This window comes from Canis lupus, chromosome 20 (assembly GCF_011100685.1).
Source record: "Canis lupus familiaris isolate Mischka breed German Shepherd chromosome 20, alternate assembly UU_Cfam_GSD_1.0, whole genome shotgun sequence".
In the NCBI taxonomy this organism is placed as follows: Eukaryota; Metazoa; Chordata; class Mammalia; order Carnivora; family Canidae; genus Canis; species Canis lupus.
Window position 1 is genome coordinate 46,172,896 of NC_049241.1, and position 18,898 is coordinate 46,191,793.

The following is an 18,898-nucleotide window of genomic DNA, read 5'->3' on the forward strand; positions in this document are numbered from 1 at the left end:
AGCTCTCTTGACAGCAACTCTCTTGAGGGGCTGGATGAGGTCTGCCCAGGACCCCTGTGGAAGGAGTCTCAGGACCATCCACCTCAGCCTTCATGGCTTAGTGAAGGGTGACAGTCACAACCGCTCCACCTACTCCCTGGGCTCTAGATTTCAGCACATTAGGGTTTTGATAATAGGGGGGAGCATCACAAAACTGGAATCGCAAGGGAGATGTAACCTTGCATGTAGTATATCAGAAACCTCACCCCCTGCCTGTTTTGTCCTGTGGGCTGTGACAGTGGTAGCAAGGGGACAGAAAGAGGACAAGATGATCCCAGAAAAGCCTGGATTTTAGATCTCTATGAAGACTTATGTGTCTAATGGGATTTAGACCAGAACTTGGTTGCATGCTTAAGGCATTGAGGACCCTACAAAACTATCTCCCAATACAGGGGATACATCTGGAGGACACAGAAGCCAGCTTGAAGGGGCCCCACTGTCCCAATCTGAGATAGTTTAGATGCCAAGATAAGCAATAAAAGTCACAGATTATAACCTTGAGTCCCTGTTGATATAGGTAACTGAATAAATGGGGATGAAGAAAAAGCCCTTCCTACAAGTAGAAAGCCAACTAGTAAAAACACAAAAAATGATGGAATTAGAAAATCACCACTGTGGGTGATGAATGCAACAACAGGGGCTGGGTCTCGGCCTCTTTCACCCCTCAATGGGGCACTCCTTATACAGTGATGGACTTGCACAACTGCACATGGCGGCCCTGCCCATGTAAGAGCCACCATGGCAAAAAGAAACAGACCTAGGATTACATTCTGTTTACACCGGAAGAGGTAACACTCCTTGTAGAAATCCTGTGAGCCACAGGTAATAGGTGAACAGCCTATTAGACATCTTAGAGGTAAGTAGACATTCAAAGGTCCCACAGTTGGTGAATTCCAGTGACACCAGAGTCCAGACTCAGCCCATGGCCTGGGTATACTGCTTGGGGCTTCTGCACATTACTCCCTACGTCATCTACAGAGGGGGCTAGGTTGCTCGGTGTCCACATATGTGAATATCTACGTGCGGAGCTGGTGGTTACCTTGGCTGGTGCAGACACTGGACGGAGGAGCGAGGGCCGAGAGCGCTTTTTGCTGTGTTCCAGATTCTTCTCATGCTCACTCTTTTGGACACTGTTCATTTCACATGGCCCATTTCCTGTGAACTAAAAACACAAACATGGGAGGTGATTAGTACTGGAGAAACATAGCTGGGCCCCTCAGTACTGGCTCTTGGTGTGTCTGAATGTATGGAAGCAACCGACCACTTTCAGCTCAACTCATGGCACCAGCGAATGCTGCCTGCCATGGGCCAGGACCCCACCTGCACAAGAGGTGAAGCCATTGCTTAGACACCAGTTCTTGAGATGCTCTCGTTTACTTAGAGAGACCCACATACCCAGATCATCGTAGTTTTGACATCATGAAGGTGGGAGAAGGTACACAGAAGGCCGTGATGGGAGAGGATCCTGATAGGGGAAGGAGGGCACAGTCAAGAGACACCAGAGCTGGGCTTTGGAGTGCGGGGCCTGCCCAACAGACCACTGACAACAGGTCTGGCTGCATGTTCAAGTGCCCCATAGGAAGGGAAAGCATTTCAGGTGGGAGGACTGGATTGCACAAAGCCCTGGTACCAAGAGGAAGCAGCTGATGGCCACCAGGTCACTTGTGGGACCTTCCTGCCAAGTCTGTATTCTTTTCTGTGAATGAAGAAACACGTTTTGAGGAATGTCACCATTCAATGGTGGGCTCATCACTGGTCCTCCCAGGCTCTATGCTGAGTAGCCAGGAATGCTCATCACAAGTGGGGTATTTATAGGGTGTTGGCAATATTTATCAACAGTTCAGGATTGGCATTTATGTGAAGCTGAGCAGACAAGGGGAAGGCAGACAGAACTCAGGTTTTCTGTAAGATGTGTGCTGGGCCAGGGAGGTAGCTCATTGTCACCCCACTACCAGACCAGGGATGTGGAGATGCCACCTGAAGGGAGGACTACTAGCTCAAAGTGTGGGCTGGGTGAGCAGGTGTATCCAAACAAAAGAGCCAGTAACCATCAGATACCAGGGAGCTCTATGTCTGTGTCCTCTGCCCCCCTGCGGCATACCTGATACATCCTTACATGAACAAGGAAAAAACCAGAGGAGCAAAATAAACAGGATACCCTCTACTTTTTCTTTAGGATAGACATTTGTTTGCACGTGTGTAGAAAATTTCTGGGAAAGTATAGAAGATGCTTGTGAGTACAGTAACCAGGAAACTGAGACAAGGAAGGGGAAGTTTACTTTTCATACTTGATATTCTAACTAATGCTTAATTTTCTTATGAACATGCATGATTTTAAGGATAACAATTATAACGATAACTTTAAAGACCTATCATTTAACTATAGGTAAAACCATGCCCTTGGGGGATTCCACTTCTCTAGAAGACAGTTTTCTGAACATTCAAAGCTACTCTAAGAATCTTAAATGGAAACATCTTCAACTGCTATTTCTTATTACAGATGCCATTACAGGCGCAGGCACCAACTCCAAGGGGGCAGCCAGGTGACACTGTGATATGCTGAGCAGGACCAGGGGCCCCCCAGGGAGATGCACTGCTTGCCAGCCAGGCTTCCCCAGCCAGAAGTTAAGTTCAGTATTACCCCGTTTCCTTCACACTTCCGACAGTTCTTACATCTTAACTACGCATCCCCATTTGTGAATGGGTAAGTTAGATGCACCCCCAAAGACCCTCTGGCCAGGAGCTGACATATTTACCACGCTCAGCCCATTTTTGTAAATAAAATTTTATTGGCACATAGCCATGCCCACTGGTTGACATCCCATCCAAGGCTGCAGTCAGGTCTTTGCGACAGAGACCCATCAGACCTAAGATACTTACTATCAGGCCCTTTATAAAAGTTTGTCAACTCCGACTTAGGCTAAGTGGTCATGTTTAATTAGAATAGTACTGAATTTCATCTTTGGCTTCTTTTTCCCGCTGTTTTAATAGAAATCCGAAAATCAATATAAAGGATAGTAAAGATAAAGTTCAAATTATACAACAGATTATATGTGGGTGTTTTTAATAATTTTTAAAAAACTGATTCAATTGCTTAAGAAGTGCAAGATGCTCTAATCAATAAACTCTGCTGAATTGATAACAAATGCTATTTCAATAAACTGTGTGGGCAGGTGTTCTGAGGGAGATGCTTATTTTTTGAGTGGGCTTAGAGGCATCCAGCTTCCTACATGCTAAGTGGTGCCCAGTAGGGGGCGCTGCAACCACAGCAATCAGAGGACAAGAGGCTACACCGCCTCTCAGACACCAAGAGAAAACTCTAGAGGGAAGTAAGGCCACCCTTGCTACAGGCTCCATGGCCCACTTATCAGTTACCTGACTGCATGCGTGCTCTGCCCCCCACAGCTGCAGCAGAAGGGGCTCCGCGCCTGCGTTACGAACCTCCTACAGAGGCATGGCTCCGCTCACAGCCCCTGGCTCACCCAGGCCAAGCACTTTGCCGAGGAACCTTCCAGCCAGCTAAGGGGGAGACATCCTCTTTGGTCACTTCCTGGATGAGGAACGGAGGCTCGGGCAGGTGACCTGCCAGGGCCCCTCACCTGCAGGTGACCTGCAGTACCCCTTTAGGTACTGCACCCCCCACCTCCTGTCCAGGCGGGGCTGCTCTCTTCAGCCTCCATGGTGTGTGTGGAAAGAGGGCCAGAACGGAGAAATCTGCCCCGGGACTCGGCCAGGGCGGGCTGCCCCTGCCTGCTGTGCTGCCCCCAGCGAGGGCAGGGTTCAGGAAAAGAGCTGCCATCAAAGAGGCTGGAACCCAGATGTAAGATGCAGATCCAGGATGACAGGCAGAGAGCCCAGCAAGCGTGCCCTGAGAGGGGGTGAGTCAGAGCTAGCAGGCCTGCAGCAGCGCTCACCTCAAGCTACTGAGGACACGGAGGCCCCAGAGCCCTCAAGTACACCTCAGGTCACACCAACACAAAGGTATGCAGTGGGTGGGAGGCGGTGAGGCTCCTCTGCTCCTCGTCTCTGTGGCTCCTGGACCCAGCTAGGAGGCTCTCTGGCAAGCAGAGAAAGGAATGGGAGTGATGCCAGGACTGCACAGGACATTATTTGGAAAAGGGGAGCTGAGCCCAAGGAGGGATGCTGTGCTTCAAAGAGATACATGGGGCTGAGAATAGATGCGAGGGTGGGGGCACAAGGAGGTGGGGTCTGCTGAGCGCAGCTGTCTGTGGTGGAGATGAGCTCTTTGGCCCTGGGGGAGGGGGCTGGGAATTACACAGGATGGCTGTGCTCTCCTCCCTAGGTACTCCCCAGGGGCCTCCTGCAGGCCAGGCAGCAGGCTGACTGGTTCTGGGGAGGCAGAGCGGGGCCTGGTTGCTTGGTTGGATACTTGTGGGGGCGGTGGGGGAGGAACAAGGACAACATTGGCACTGGAGCCTATGCCTGCTTTTCCTGAACAATCACAGCTGCTCTTTCTAGAGCACTACACATGTGCTGGGCTGAGCACGAAGCACTTAGGGGATGACAGCTCACCAAGTCTGATCAGGAAGGCCTTGGATCCCCTGTGAGACAGAAGGAAATGAGGCCCGGGAGGTGAGTGAGATGGCTGGTTCAAGCCCTCCTGAGTGCCTGCGGAGGCTGAGACTGTGCTCCTGGGTTCTTCCTAGCCCTGTGGCTCCCCTGGGGACACCCAAAGCTCCAGGCAGACTGAAGGACAGCTCCAGGACTTGAGGTCAACACCATGGAGAGAGACACAGAGCTTGAGTCAGGAAGTGTTTCTGGGTGACACCCAAACTTAGAGGGGCACTCATGGGCACAGGAAGGCCAGGTGATTCTTGATGGTATCCAAACCCAGATTCCTGTGCCTCTCCTGCCATGCCCCTCCTCCTTTGAGACTGGGGCCCCCAGCCCTGGCCCCCACTGTATCTTCATTTAGAAGCAAGACCTGGGAGAGGTGGCAGTGATGCACTATGGTGGGGTAAGGGAGAGATCTCTCATGTGTGCAGGCCCCAAGTCAACATCCAAAGCAGAGAGGAACAAAAAGGCGAAATGAAGAGTCAACAAACTAGGAAGAAAAGGGTCTTTCTTCAATCTGGTTAAGGCTGTTAATGAAAAGCCGACAGCTCCCAGCACACTCAAGTGGAAGATGGAAAGCTTTTCCTCTCAGATTGGGAACAAGACAAAGATGCTTGCTCTCACCACTTCCATTCAACTCAGTACTAGAGGCTCCACCACAGCAATTAGGCCAAGAAAAAGAATAAAAGGCATTCAAATTGGAAAAGAAGAAGGGAAACTATCTATTAGCAGATGGCATGGTATCATGTATATAGAAAATCCCAGCAAATATAACAGACTCAGCAACGTCACAGGGCACACAATCAACACAAGTAAAATCAGCAGTATTTGTACACACTCATGATGAACAGTCCAAAAATGAAATTAAGAAAAAAGTATAAGGTATTTGGGAATAAATTTAACTGAGGAGGTGCAAGACATGTATATCAAAACCCACAAAATGCTGCTGAAAGAAATTAAATAAGATTTAAATAAATGGAAAGATGCTTCGTATTCAAGGTTCAGAAAACTTAACATTGTCAAGATGGCAATATTTCCCAAAGCAATCTAAAGATTCAATGCAATCCCTATCAAAATCCCAATGGCTTTTTCCTTTTTTTTTTTTTCTTTTTTGGTTGCAGAAAAGGAAAAACTGATCTTCAAATTCATATGGAATTAGCCAAAATAATCTTGAAAAAGAACCCAATTCAAATAATTTCTTCATTTCAAACTTACAAAGTTACAGTAATCAAGACAGTGTGGTGCTGGCCTAAGGAGAGACATGGGGATCAGTGGATAGAACTGAACAGTCCAGAAATAAATCCATACAACTATAGTCAACTGGTTTTCAACAAGGGTGCCAGGACCATCCCCATTGAAAAATCGCTTCAATAAATGGTGCGGGGAAAACTGGAATCTCCACTCACAAAGGAATGAAGTTGGATCCCTACCTCACACCATATACAAAAAAAAAATTAACTCAAAATCATCAATGACCGAACTATGAAAGCTAAAATTATAAAAACTTTTAGAGGAAAACACAGGGAGAAACCTTCCTGTCCTCAGGATCTGGCATAGGTTCTGAGACACTAAAAGCATGAGCAACAAAAGAAAAAATAGATAATTGGATCTGATTAGAACTAAAAACTAGTGTGCACTAAAGGATACTAATAAGAAAGTGAAAAGATAACCTACAAAAAGGAGAAAAAATTTTAATAAGGACCTAGTATCCAGAATATATATAGAACCCTTACAGCACAATAATAAAGGAACTAAAACATGGGCAAAGGACTTAGACATTTCTCCAAAGAAGGCATACAAATGGCCAACAGGCACATGAGATACTGATGCTCAGTATCATTAGTCATCCGGGAAATGGAAAGCAAAACCACAATGAGATAGAACTTCACAATGACCATGTCATAATTTAAAAACAAAACAAAACACCAAGTGTTGGTGACAACGTGAGATACACTGCTAGTGAGAACAGAAGATGGCGCAGCTGCTGTGAAAAACAATCCGGCAGTTCCTCAAAAAGTTAAACACAGAGTCAGTCACCATATGACTCAGCAACTCCACTCCTAGGTATAGACTCAAAAGAACTGAAAACAGATTCAAACAAATCCTCCTGTATGCATGTTCAGAGCAGCAGCATTCACAATCAGCAAAAAGAAACAGCCCAAATGTCCACTAATGGATGGCTGGAAAAGCAAAACGTGGTCCATCCACACAAAGGAATATTACTTAGCCATAAAAAGGAGCAAGGTACTGATGCACATGCTACGATGTGGATGAACCTCAAAAACGTTATGCTAAGCAAAGCCAGACACTAAAGGCCACATGATGTAGGATCTTATTTATATGAAATGTGCAGAACGGGTCAATCTACAAAGACAGATCCAGATTAGTGGTTGCCAGGGGCTGGGGGAGGGGAAATGACAAATGACCACTCATGGAGACAGAGTGCCCTCTGTGGTGATGAAAATGTTCTGGAACAAGAGAGAAGTACTGGTTGCACAACACTCTGATGTACTAAATGCCACTGAGCTGTATACTTTAAGGTATTCAACGTTATGTGAACTTTATGTCAATTTTTAAGAAAGTCTTAACGTTTGTAGAAAATAACATGGAAAGAGGACATGGATAGTGCCACCCAACAGGCCTCAGGCCATGATTGGGGGGGTGTGATGAAGGGCTGATGATGCAGTCTGCACCCCCAACCTCACCACTGCAGGCCCCTCCTCACATTCTCTGTCCTTTGTCGTCACCCCACAGTCATTGACAAGCCTCAGGCCGCCCCCACCTACACCTCCCCATAGGGTACTGGTTACAACCGGGTCTCCACAGCAGGATACTCTCCACCTCCCCACCAGCCCTTACCACCTGGATACCATCTATCAAGAGAAGCCCTCCTCAGGATCTCTCTAGCAACACATGGAGGTAAGCCTGAACTGGGGGGGAGGGGTGTGCTATGGGTGTCTGCACGCTGTGTGGCTTCTGGGGGAATCCAGTGTGTCTTGGCGGACAGAGAAGCCTGGCCTGGTCTTTGAGGCTGCCCCAAGCAGCAGCATCCCGGCTGAGAAGGCAGTGGCCCTCGGGCCACAATGGACACTCAGTACTCACCAGGGACCGCTTGGCTTCTGGTAGGAACTGTCCAAACTCGGACAGCAGGTCCTCCTGGCCCCGGAAGAGGTTGGCCACCTCAGTAAACACCTCCTCTTCAGACATGCCACGGAATGGCCGGCCCTTTGTGCTCAGCTGCTCCTTCTGCCAATTTTTGGGAAAGGGAAAATGAGTCATTAGTCAAGGAACGAGGCACCCCAGGCTGTGACATTCAGGCATCCCACTGTGAAGGAGACGGAGGGACAACTCACGAAACAGGGAACCGGTGGGCAGACCCCATGACCGCCACCACTAGGAGAAAGGAACCCTGTCTACCGCCCTGCTAACAACTTGGGGTGCCCTGTGTGCTTCTGTGCTGGTCCCACCCCCCAACACAGCCTGAGTCTGGGCCACAGATGGGGTTTATGTGAAGGGTAGAGGGGACGTGGGCAGAGGCATAGTCATGGAGTTATCTGGCCTCAGTCCTGTGTGTCCTCAATCAGAGGCTGGGGAAGTACAAGGTCAGTGACAGACCCACCACCCTCACAAGGATGAAGGGGGTGTTTTTTGCTGGACAGGCAGAGGGGAGCATGGAGCTGACACTGGGTCTTGATGGAAATAGGGTAAAGAGGGAAGCAAAGGGACTACCAAGACAAGGCCTGTCCACCCAGAGTCATAAAGACCCCGAGACTTGAAGGAAGGTGGCCTAACCCAGAGCTTAAAGCAAAAAGATGAGGACCCAAGGGGACCCAAGTCAGGAGGGCAGGAAATAGCAAGCAGAACTCAGGATGACCATTAGAAATAAGTCCCTAAAAAAAAAAAAAAGAAAAAGAAAAAAAAAGAAATAAGTCCCTATAGGGGCACCTGGGGAGCTTAGTCAGTTAGGCATCTGCCTTTGGCTCAGGTCATGGTCCCAGGGTCCCAAGATCAGGCCCCACATTGGGCTTCCTGCTCAGTGGGGAGCCTGCTTCTCCCTTTCCCTCTGCCTATCACTCCCTGCTTGTGCTCTCTCTCCCTCTGTCAAACAAATAAAATCTTAAAAAAAAAAAAAGATTTTATTTATTCATGAGAGACATAGGCAGAGACATAGGCAGAAGAAGCAGGCTCCCTGCAGTGAGCCCAATGTGGAACTCACCCTGGGATAACACCCTGAGCTGAAGGCAGATGCTCAACCACTGAGATACCCAGGCGTTTCAGAAAGAAGGAAGGAAGGAAGGAAGGAAGGAAGGAAGGAAGGAAGGAAGGAAGGAAGGAAGGAAGGAAAGGGAAGGAAAGGAAGAAAGAATGAAAGAACGAAAGAACGAAAGAAAGAAAGAAAGAAAGAAAGAAAAAGAAAGAAAGAAATCCCGGTCAACCTTACACCAAGACTGTGACAGAGCAAGAGTGGTGGTGTCAGGGCTCCCCCAAAGCGCAAATCCGGAGACTCCCTCCCACTCTATGGCCGTAAAGAGAATGAGACAACCCATCAAGAGCCCTTGATGTCTCCCTCCCCCTCCTCAGGTCCCCTGAAGCTGTCCGCTCTGACCCCTGGGACTTTGCACAAGCTGTTCCCAGCACTAAGTCCATCCTTTGTCTGTACTTACCTGCCTGATAGTTCTGATTTCTCAGGATTCAAGCTGAATCTCCCCTTCCTGACACCCCCTCCCCTGGCCCCTGGTCAGAGTTGGCAACCATCAATCCGACATACTTCTACATGCTTCTCTTCTTTCCCACCCCAACCACCTCTAAGTCTCTTCCACCTCCAGACCGAACTAAGCAGCAGCCACTGATCCCCTTTGCCCCACCACCTGGCACATGGCCCACTTGTAATCAGCATAAACAGAGGGTAGCTGTGTTGTCAAAACATTAACGGAGCTGTCTTATAAAAAGACCACCACCTTCTTAGGTTCTTTTTAAATCCCTGTGCTGTGTGTTTCCTAGTACTTCTTGGATATAGAGGTGCCTCAAAGAGCCAATTAAAATCCTAATGAAACCAACTCCAAGAGGTATCTGTATGCCCGTGTTCACAGCAGCGTTATTCTGGAGAGCCAAAACATGGGAGAAACCCTGGTGTCCATCAATGGGTGAACGGATAAACACAAGTGGTGCATCTGTGCCATGGAATATTCTTTAGCCTTAAAAAGAAATGAAACTCTGACCCAGGCAACGCAATGACAAACCTTGAGGACATCATAGTGAATGAAAGAAGCCAGACACAAAAGGACAAATACCATCTGATCCTGCTTATAGGAGGGCCTCTGAGTTGTCAAATCCCCAGAGACGGGAAGGAGGATGGTGGGAGCCAGGGGCTAGGGGAGTTAGTGTTTAACCGGGACTGAGTCTTGGTTTTATAAGACAAGCAATTCTGGGGATGGACGGTGGGGAAGGTTGCACATCAGTGTACTTCAATGCCACCAAACTGGGCACTTAAGTTCTAGGTTATGTATACTTTATCATGTTAAAAAAAGAAAAAAAAAAAAAAGAAAAAAGAAAACAACAACAAAAAAGCAAATTGGAATTTTACATGCTGTCATGAATTCAGACCAGGAAATGTGGACACTGGAGATGCACACGGACAGTGGGGACAATGGCAGCACCACCATCATGTGAGGCCTCCTACCTGGTAAGTGTGCAGGATCTCCAGGAATGACCTGTAGATCTCTGGGTGGTCTAGAAAACGAGTCTTAATCTTGTTCACGTAGCTAATAGCATTGTTGAACTCCACGGAGTCCGACTCCAAGGGCACCTGGGGCTTGTCCTCCTTATAGAGCATCTGCTGCTTGAAGTTCTCTGCACAGTCACTGTGGTTGTGCGAAGAGTCCTGACAACAGCATGACAGCAAGTTACTGGTGGTCCTGACCCCGCCGTGAACAGATGTGAGAAAAAAGCCCAGGAAGAGCCCCTGCTGGCAGAGCCAAGGCTTGGAATGTGGGGGTCTGGAGGGAGGGAAGCGGTGGCGTGGGGGGCACACACAGAACATGGAGGTGACTCCTCCCTCACCATATCGCATGCCTGTGCCATCCTGAGTGAGTCTCACGAACCCACCTCCATCTGATCAAAGAACATGGAAGTTTGAAGGACCCCCAATACCTTGAAAAATGAGGATTCAGGAGAAATATGTGAAAAGTGGATTATTTCATCCTTTCTGGAGTGAGGTTTGGGGCTATTTATAAAAGAAATCTTCCACACCTCTTGTCAGCAGCGCCGGGAAAGTGGCGACCCTGGAGGTGAGGGCAGCTGCCCACCGCCCAGGTTGTCTAGGACCATAGGACTCTTGGTGCTAAGCTGAGGATAAGTCACTCAAGAGAAGAGACAGACCCTGACCGTGGGTTGCTCCCTATGTCCATGGTGCCTGCCCTCCATTTGTGTGCTTTTCTGTCCATACAAATGAAAACGAAAACAGACACACACATCTGTCTCCTGGGCACCCAGAATCCTGATTTGTGGTGGGCCTGGACCCCACCCCCCTGAAGGAGGGGATGTTCATGTTTCCAAACTGAAATATTATGCATGGGGACTTCCCACAAACCAAACTGGGCTGTCAGGAGCAACCCTCTGGCGTCCTGCAGGTCTGACGCACACAGTGGCTGGCTCTCGAGCTGGTCGGGATCCTTCTAGCTTAGCTCTAGGGATATTAGGGCTCCTTCTCAGAATGTCTTCCAGAATCACCTGGCGCCAAACTAAAACGGCCTGTCTCCCAGCATTTCGAGCCCCTTTCTTGCTCTATTTTTCTCCACAGCGTGTCACCTTCCGACAAACACATATTTTACTTACTTTATTGTCTGCCCACCCCTGACCAGATGGCAAATACCAAGAGGGGAGACATCCCACTCTGTTCACATAACCCCAAGCACCTGGAATGATGCTCAGAGCAGAGTGAGCTCCATCCATTGTTGTGAGTCATCAGATGAACGGAGGAACAAACAGCCTAGTGTTTCCATCCCCCTTGCCACGGGGCACCAACCACTGACCTGAAGACTCCAGCAGGATGGGGAATGGCAGGCAAACAGCTGCAGAGCCATCATCATGACAGACACACTTGCGGGCACGCTCACTGTCACCTGGGTAGGTGTGTTATTCTGCTCGGGTTGCCATAACAAAACGCCACAGACTGGGCAGCTTACACAACAGAAATGTATTTCCTCACAGTTCTGGAGGCTGAAGTCCAAGATCAAGGTTCAGCAGGGGTGGTTATCTCTGGAGGTGTCTTGGCTTGTGGGTGGCCATCTTCTCACTGTGTCCTCACACAGTTGTCTGTGTGTGGGTTGCTCCCTATGTCCAAATTTCCTCTTCTCATAAGGACGCAAGGCAGATGGGATCAGGGGACAACCTAAAGGCCTCATTTTACCTTAATTACCTCTGCAAATGTCTCCAGAAACAGTCACATTCTGATGTACTGGGGCTTAAGATTTCAACATATGAATTGGGGTGGGGGGGTTGGGGAGAGGACACCATTCAGCCCAAACTGTGGTGCAGAGGCAACTCTAGAATAAAGTCTGAGCAGAGACAAGCAGAGACACAAAAACCCACAGCAGCCGCAATCCTAAATACCATTTCTCCCCGACAGTGGGATGCATCCTAAGGCCCTCTGGGGATGCTCTTGCTGATTACTGCATTACTTAAAGGTGCGCTGGTCTGGCAGAGGAAGGTGCTAGAAGGAGCCAGGGAGAAGCAGGGGGAGGGAGTAGCCCCGGAGCAGAGATTTGCTTCAGAGGAGGCTGTGTGTCGGAGCTCCCCACCACTCCTAGGGGGGCATTTTCAAGCTCTGTGTACCCCTTCCGATGCCCTGGACTGAGGCACCGGGACAAGATGGAGAGATCTCCTCAAGACCAGGGTTTGGCAAAGAGGGCCAGATAGTAATGGTGCAGCTGCTGTGGCCAACAGGCTGGCGGTTCTTCAAGAAGTTAAACATAGTTACCACGTGACCTGGCGATTCCACCTCTAGGTATCTACCCAAGAATTGAAAACAGGCGTGCGGACAACCCAAATGCCTACCAAAGGGTAATGGATAAACACATGTGGTACATCCATATGATGGAATATTCTTCAACTATAGAAAGGAATGTAGCTCTGACACAGGCTACGATGAGGATGAACCTCGACACCATAACGCTGAGCGAAGAAGCCAGACACAAGAAATTATACAGGATTCCATGGAAATGAAATGTCCAGAATAGGCAAATCTGCGGAGACAAAGTGGATTCATTGTTGCCAGTGGCCAGTGGGAGAGGAGAATCGTGAGATATGGTTTCTTTTCTGGAGTGATAAAAATGTTCTGGAATTAGGGGTGGTGGTTATATCGTTAAATATGTGCAAAGCCGCTGAACTGTATACTCTAAAATAATTACATGCGGTGAATTTATGTTATGTGAATATAATCACAGTTTAAAAACATTTTCAGTGTATCTCTGGAAAATGTAAAAACCACTGTCCATACAAATACAAGCTGCCTTTGGCTCCTGAGCCAACCCCTCCTCTAAACCTTCCAGAACAGTCCAACCTTTTCTCTTCTGTCCCTGCCCTGAGTGACCTAATCCAGTAATCCAGGCACAATAAGGTATTCTCCTAGACACCGAAAAGCAGCCTTACACAGCCCACCCTCTGAGTGGCCATACACAGCCCCAATTTGGTACATGAGACACCTCTTTAAACAGCACATTCCAAACACAGAGCAGCTCCCCTGCAGCCCCTGCTGCTCCCAGGCCTTGCTCACCCCAGCAGGTGATGCCACCTTCACCCAGAAACTCAGGAATCCTGGAATCTCCTCAGACTTCCCATTTTCACGGACTCTCCACCTTGGGCCCACGCCACTGTGCACTCTGCCTAGATCACCCAGGCCCTCCCCGCACCGGGCCCCCAGATCTTCTCTTGCCCCCTCAGTCCACTTCTGGGACCGCATCCAGAGTGGCCTTTCTGGAACTCTCCACTGGTTCCCCATGCCTTGGCTCTCTCCCCTACCTTCTTCCCATTACCCCACAACCCTGCAGGCTCCTTGGCTGTTTCTCAAGCACTCCCACTTATTGCCTCCTCAGGCCTTGGACCCGGCCCAGGAAACCCCCCGCCCCAAGACACAGGCAAGGTTCCTGATCATTCACACAGCATCTGCCCACAGCCCCTCACGCCCTGCCCCTGCCTTCACTCACAGCATTAATCCCCCTCACATGCTCCTCATCTGTCCACCCGGATCTCAGGATACACGCAAGTGCCCCGAGAGCAAGAACTCTGAATAAACCCCAGCACCTGATACAGAGGAGGTGGTGGTCCACACCCGTTCCATGAGTGACTAGGACACAGATATGCAAGGTGACCCACTTGGGACTCACTGAACTTCCAGATGACGCTACCCCAGAGAGAACACAGCAGGCCTGCCTCCAAAGGTAAAGGGTCATTTGTAGTCCAAGCCATATCTAAAGCTTTACCTTTCTTTACCTGTGTTCAAGCTGGCTGTTGCTCTAGCCAACCATAAAAGAGCCGGCTCCCGGGCGGCAGGGCTGGCTCTGAACGGAAGCTGGGAGCTGAGATTCATCACTTTCCCACCGCTGCGCAGTGTCCTGCTCCTCCCAACACGTGCCTGGCACCACCCCGGAACAGGGGTACAGTCGAGAACAAGACGGACAGGATGGCCTGCCTGACCTGGACTCAGTCGGCCACGCAAGGCAGACCAAGATGCGGTGGATTTCTAATTTCAAATCCTGGTTTTGCGATTTTACAATATACAAAATGGGAGTGGTACGAGAATCATCTGGGGGTGGAGTAGAGGGCTCTCTGAGAGGTGTGACAACTGAGGCCTGATGACTAGCTCCAACATGATGCTGACTCAGGAGGCTGGAGCCCCAGCAAGGTGATATTCTTCCCAACATGCTGCCCTGGCCTTCCTGTGGCCACACTCCCCACATCATGGCACACAACTGCCTTTCTCTTAGACTTGCGTTCTCAATGAGGCCAATTCTGTCCCCCAGGGGCCACTTAGCAACGTGTGGAGATACTTCTAGGTCGTCACAGGGTAGACTGTGGAGTCCAGGAATGCTGCTAGGCACCGTACACTGCACAGGACAGCCTGCTCCAGAAAAGAACAATCTGGTCCCAAGAACAATGGGCCAGGGCTGAAAAAGCTGCATCGAGGACTCCCCACAGCCTGGGACTTCCCTTATATCTCTCCCTCAGCACCTAAATACTCCCTCCCTGCCTGGAGTTGATAGGACTCACAAGATGAAAAATAGGAAAAAAAAAAAAAAAAAAAAAAAAAAAAGCTGTACTACAAAACACAGAAGCTAAAAAATGAGTAAAACAAAAAAAATCACCGGAGCGTGGTGTATGGGGAGCCCTGAAAAGTTATCGGGCTACTGTGGCCTTTCAAAGGACTCCAGGACGCCAACAGGCCATCCTGTTTACGCCTGGCATGACGGAGCACTGAAAAGCAGGGCAGGAAACTCAGCAGGTCAACTGATGTAGACAGAAATGGAGTCAGCAACGTTAGAATGGGGCCCTAAAAGTAGTGGCTTTGGGGCTTCAGCAAGATTATAAAACCAGGTTAAGTAGCTACTATTCAGGGGGAGAAAGGACTGGTCAGGTCCAGCTATGTCCATTAACACATGGAGTATGCACAATAGCCCGGGCTGTGACCACCTCCGAATGCGAAGACAGCGCAGTTCGCATTGAGATCCAGGCCACAAGCTGAGTTATTCCTACAGCCAGGGGTTGGGAAAGGCGAACTGTTGGGAGTGTGGCCATCACTTGGGAGTGTGACGGAGGTCTTCAACCTCGGCTCTAAGGGAGTTATGGTCACAACACACCTGTGTTCAGACTTGTCGAAATGCTCCCGTGCACACTGCTGTAAATGAGCCTGCTTTTCTTCTCAGCCGTGATTGTTCCAAAGATGAATCTCGCTAAGGCTTTCATTGTCTGAAGCAACAAGCCCTACATCTGGATCCTGGTGCTCTGTGTGTAAATGTGAAATGGAAGCTCTTTGGAGTTCAGTGGCCACGCACTTCCAAGTTCCTTTTTAAAACTGAGACACACTGCTTGGCTTTAATGAGGCAACATGCTGGTGGCGGAGCTTGCCTTGCATAGAGAGAAGGCAAGATTTACATGCGAGTTCCTCTCAGAGAGGGATGTCACTGTCACATGGCCTCTGGCTGTTCTCCTTCCAAATCTGACTCTTGAATTGATACAAAACTGCAATCTCCTTCATCAGAGGCAGAAACAACAAAACGCTTCCCGTGGTAGATTTTTTTTTATATCCCTTCTAAAACCCAAAACCCTGGAGCAGAGGCAGAGAGATTGAAAGAGCTGGTTCACGCAGACCAGTGGTTCTCGATGGGGGTGATATGGCTCCCAGGAGTCATCTGGCAATGTCTGGTGACACTTTTGGCTGTCGCCACGGGGTAAGGGCCTAGGGGGTGGAGTCAGGAATCTACAAAACATCTCCAGATGCACTAGACAGCACCCCCTGTAGCACGGCTTTATGGCAACAGGGCCAAGGTGGAGGAAAAGCAATGGCTAATTTATAAGAGTAAAGCTCACAAAGGTTTTTGTTTGCTCAGAGGGTCTGGTGGGCTCAGGCAAGAAGGGACTACAGGGATATAGGAGGCAGCGAGCCACCACCTGAGACATAAAGAGCCAAAGCCACAAGCCTAAGCTGAGCCACCGACCCTGCTGGCAATTAAATGCAGCACAGCAACAACAAAACGGCTATTCACACACACATCTCAACTACTTTATTTTGCGGCGGGCACCTAGGATGATCAGAGCAACCACATACCGAAGTACAAGTGTGGCCTACCTGGCATGTCACGGGAACGCCTCAGGATAAGAGCCTGGTGACAGGGGGTGGTTATTTTGACAGGACATAAAACTGCTAAGAGAATACCCCTGACACAAACAACCACATCCACTCTTATCTGAATCCTCCAAACGGATCGATTTGGGATAAAGAGGCTGGCTGGATAGGTATTTTGATCTATTTTGACCTGTGCTAGAAGCGAGCAGCGTGTCTAGAAAAAGACTGGATCTTCGCTGGCTTTCCAGCAACACGATGATACACAAGATGGGCTGCCTGACCTGGGTACCTGAGTACCAGGGTGCACCATGTCAGGGCCAACTCACTCAGACCACCATAGCGGCATACCTGGCTGGATAGAGGCGACTGTATGTTTAACTTGCCATTCTTGGGAATGTCTATTCTGTACCCGAGGGGAAGGAAAGCGTTGAATCCAACAATGAGGTCAGGGTGTTCATGGAAGAGCTGTGACACGCGTCGGATGACTCCAGGCGTATCGATGCTAGAACAAAAGAGAACGAGAGTGGGCAGGAGTGTCTTGGGGAGCACACTGAAAGCAAAATCTACTCCCAACTCACTTGACAGGGCCACCTAATAATGAGCTTCTCGAAGGACAACAAAGCACCCTGCAATGTGACCGGTGTGATTCAGCCAATGTGTTATGTGTCATCTACTTCCACAGCAGCCAGCCTTGGGCTCCCTGTACCCTCCTATGGAGAACCACAGGATATCTGCATGGCACAGCTACCCCAAACACTCCAAGCACACGCGTTCTGTTCTGAAAATGTCAGGAGAGCCAAGTGAAAGTCCGGGACTCCAAGAAGTGGCAGGAGGCCAAAGCCCTCTAAGCAATGTGATAAACCATGACACAGGTGTGGATCCCAGCAAGTGATGGCAAAGCATAAATACCAAAGGCCCTGCAAGCATGGGTTGCACAACGCCAGGGGGTCGTCCCCATGGCTGCAGTGGGGCTCCCTCAAAGCTTTAGCTGGTCTCTCCTGGAAGGAAATCAGGCCAGCCCTGCCCGATTTCCTCAGGGAGGGGGAGGCAGCACGGTGGTGATGGGACCGCTGAGAATCTAAGAGTCAGAGTGCCCAAGTTCTAGTCCTGACTGCCCCTAAGGCTAGTCTGGGCAAGCCTCTGGCCCACTCTAAGCCAAAGTAAGCCTCCGGTTAATGGATGGCATGATCTTGAGGTCCCCTATCTAGCTCTAACCCTCCTGTGCGCCTACAGAAATCAGCTTGGTGTGTTTTCAATCCTTTTTCTGTGCCAGACCCCTTACAAAGCATTTTATGCGCATTACTTTCCAACAAGCCTGGGACTGGGGGTTGCCGAGGGTGAGGCACTCACCTTGGAGACAAGATTGAAGGGGGAGAGGGTGCCAAAACATGCAATAACCAAGACCAATAATTTTAACGTAGTGCTTAAAATTTTTTTTTAAATTAATTAAACAAATCCTTGATGGACAAAATTCATTTTAAACATCCTTTTGAGTAAAGACAGGACCCGACTCCTGCTGCGCTTGCGGACTTCTCTCTTGCTGTCTCCTCACCCCATCCCCGCTCTCCTTCCAGGAATCCCCACAACAGCTCCACAGGGGGGTACTCTCCGCTCCCGTCTTTTGGAAGGAACCCAGGCTCTTGAGAGGTTCCACGACCTGCGCAAGGTCACCCGACTGGGGCGGAGAGGGGGCCGGGATGGGGGTTCGCACCCCGCTCGGCCGGATCGCGGCCCAGGGCGGCCCCCCCGGGGTGGGAAGGGGTCCCGCGGGTACCTCTGGCTTTTGAACTCCTTCATAATCTCCAGGAAGCCGTTGTAGGTGGCGGGGTCGCTGCCGAAGCGGATCTTCACCTGGTCCAGGTAGGTGAGGGCGTCCTCCACCTGCGGGGAGGGGAGGGTCCCGGTGGGCGGGGGTCGGCGGAGGAGCGGACGGAGGACCGGGGTCCCTGGCGGGGAGGGGGGCGGGCCGAGCCTCCGGGGAGTCAAGGTTAGGGGTCAGGGGGCTGGGGTCGGGGGCCGTGCGGAGTGGAGGCCGAGGCGGGGCCGGGCGGGGCCCGGGCGAGGGGCATCGGCCCGCGGGGGCCGGGCGACGGGGCTCCCGAGGGACGGCGGGGGCAGCACTCACGTGCACCGGCAGCTTCTCGTGGCCCGCGGAGCCCGAGCGACCCCAGCGGGCGCCGCTCAGCCCCCGGCCCGCGGGGCCGCCGCCGCCGCCGCCGCTGCCGCCGCCGCCAGCGTGCGCCATGTTGGAAGTCGGAGCCGCGGCCCGCCCCGCCCCCGCCCGAGGGCCGGCCGCGCATGCGCAGGCTCCGCCCCGGAGGGGGCGCGGCCTCGATGACGTCGCGGGGGCGTGGCCCCTGGAAGGACTTGCTCCCGGACTTTACTCCCCAAATTGAACTGCTAACCAACGCCTTATATAGTGCGGCTGAGCAAACCCAGCCGTTT

At 50.4% G+C, this 18,898-nt stretch overlaps 1 protein-coding gene across 2 annotated transcripts in view; it reads right to left on the bottom strand.

Annotated features, from left to right (window-relative positions):
- Positions 1-18,898, bottom strand: part of SIN3B (SIN3 transcription regulator family member B) — a 40,441-nt gene that overhangs the window by 19,329 nt on the left and 2,214 nt on the right. Inside the window, exons 1-6 of one of the 2 annotated variants that reach the window (XM_038566949.1) lie at positions 18,579-18,698; positions 18,228-18,334; positions 16,802-16,955; positions 10,295-10,495; positions 7,717-7,860; positions 1,079-1,201 (exon numbers count right to left, since the gene is read on the bottom strand). In XM_038566949.1, coding sequence (XP_038422877.1) covers positions 1,079-1,201; positions 7,717-7,860; positions 10,295-10,495; positions 16,802-16,955; positions 18,228-18,334; positions 18,579-18,698 — 849 coding nt within the window. Of the gene's footprint in view, positions 1-1,078; positions 1,202-7,716; positions 7,861-10,294; positions 10,496-16,801; positions 16,956-18,227; positions 18,335-18,578; positions 18,699-18,898 lie in introns of those variants that run through there. The other variant, XM_038566950.1, reaches the window with a different exon arrangement.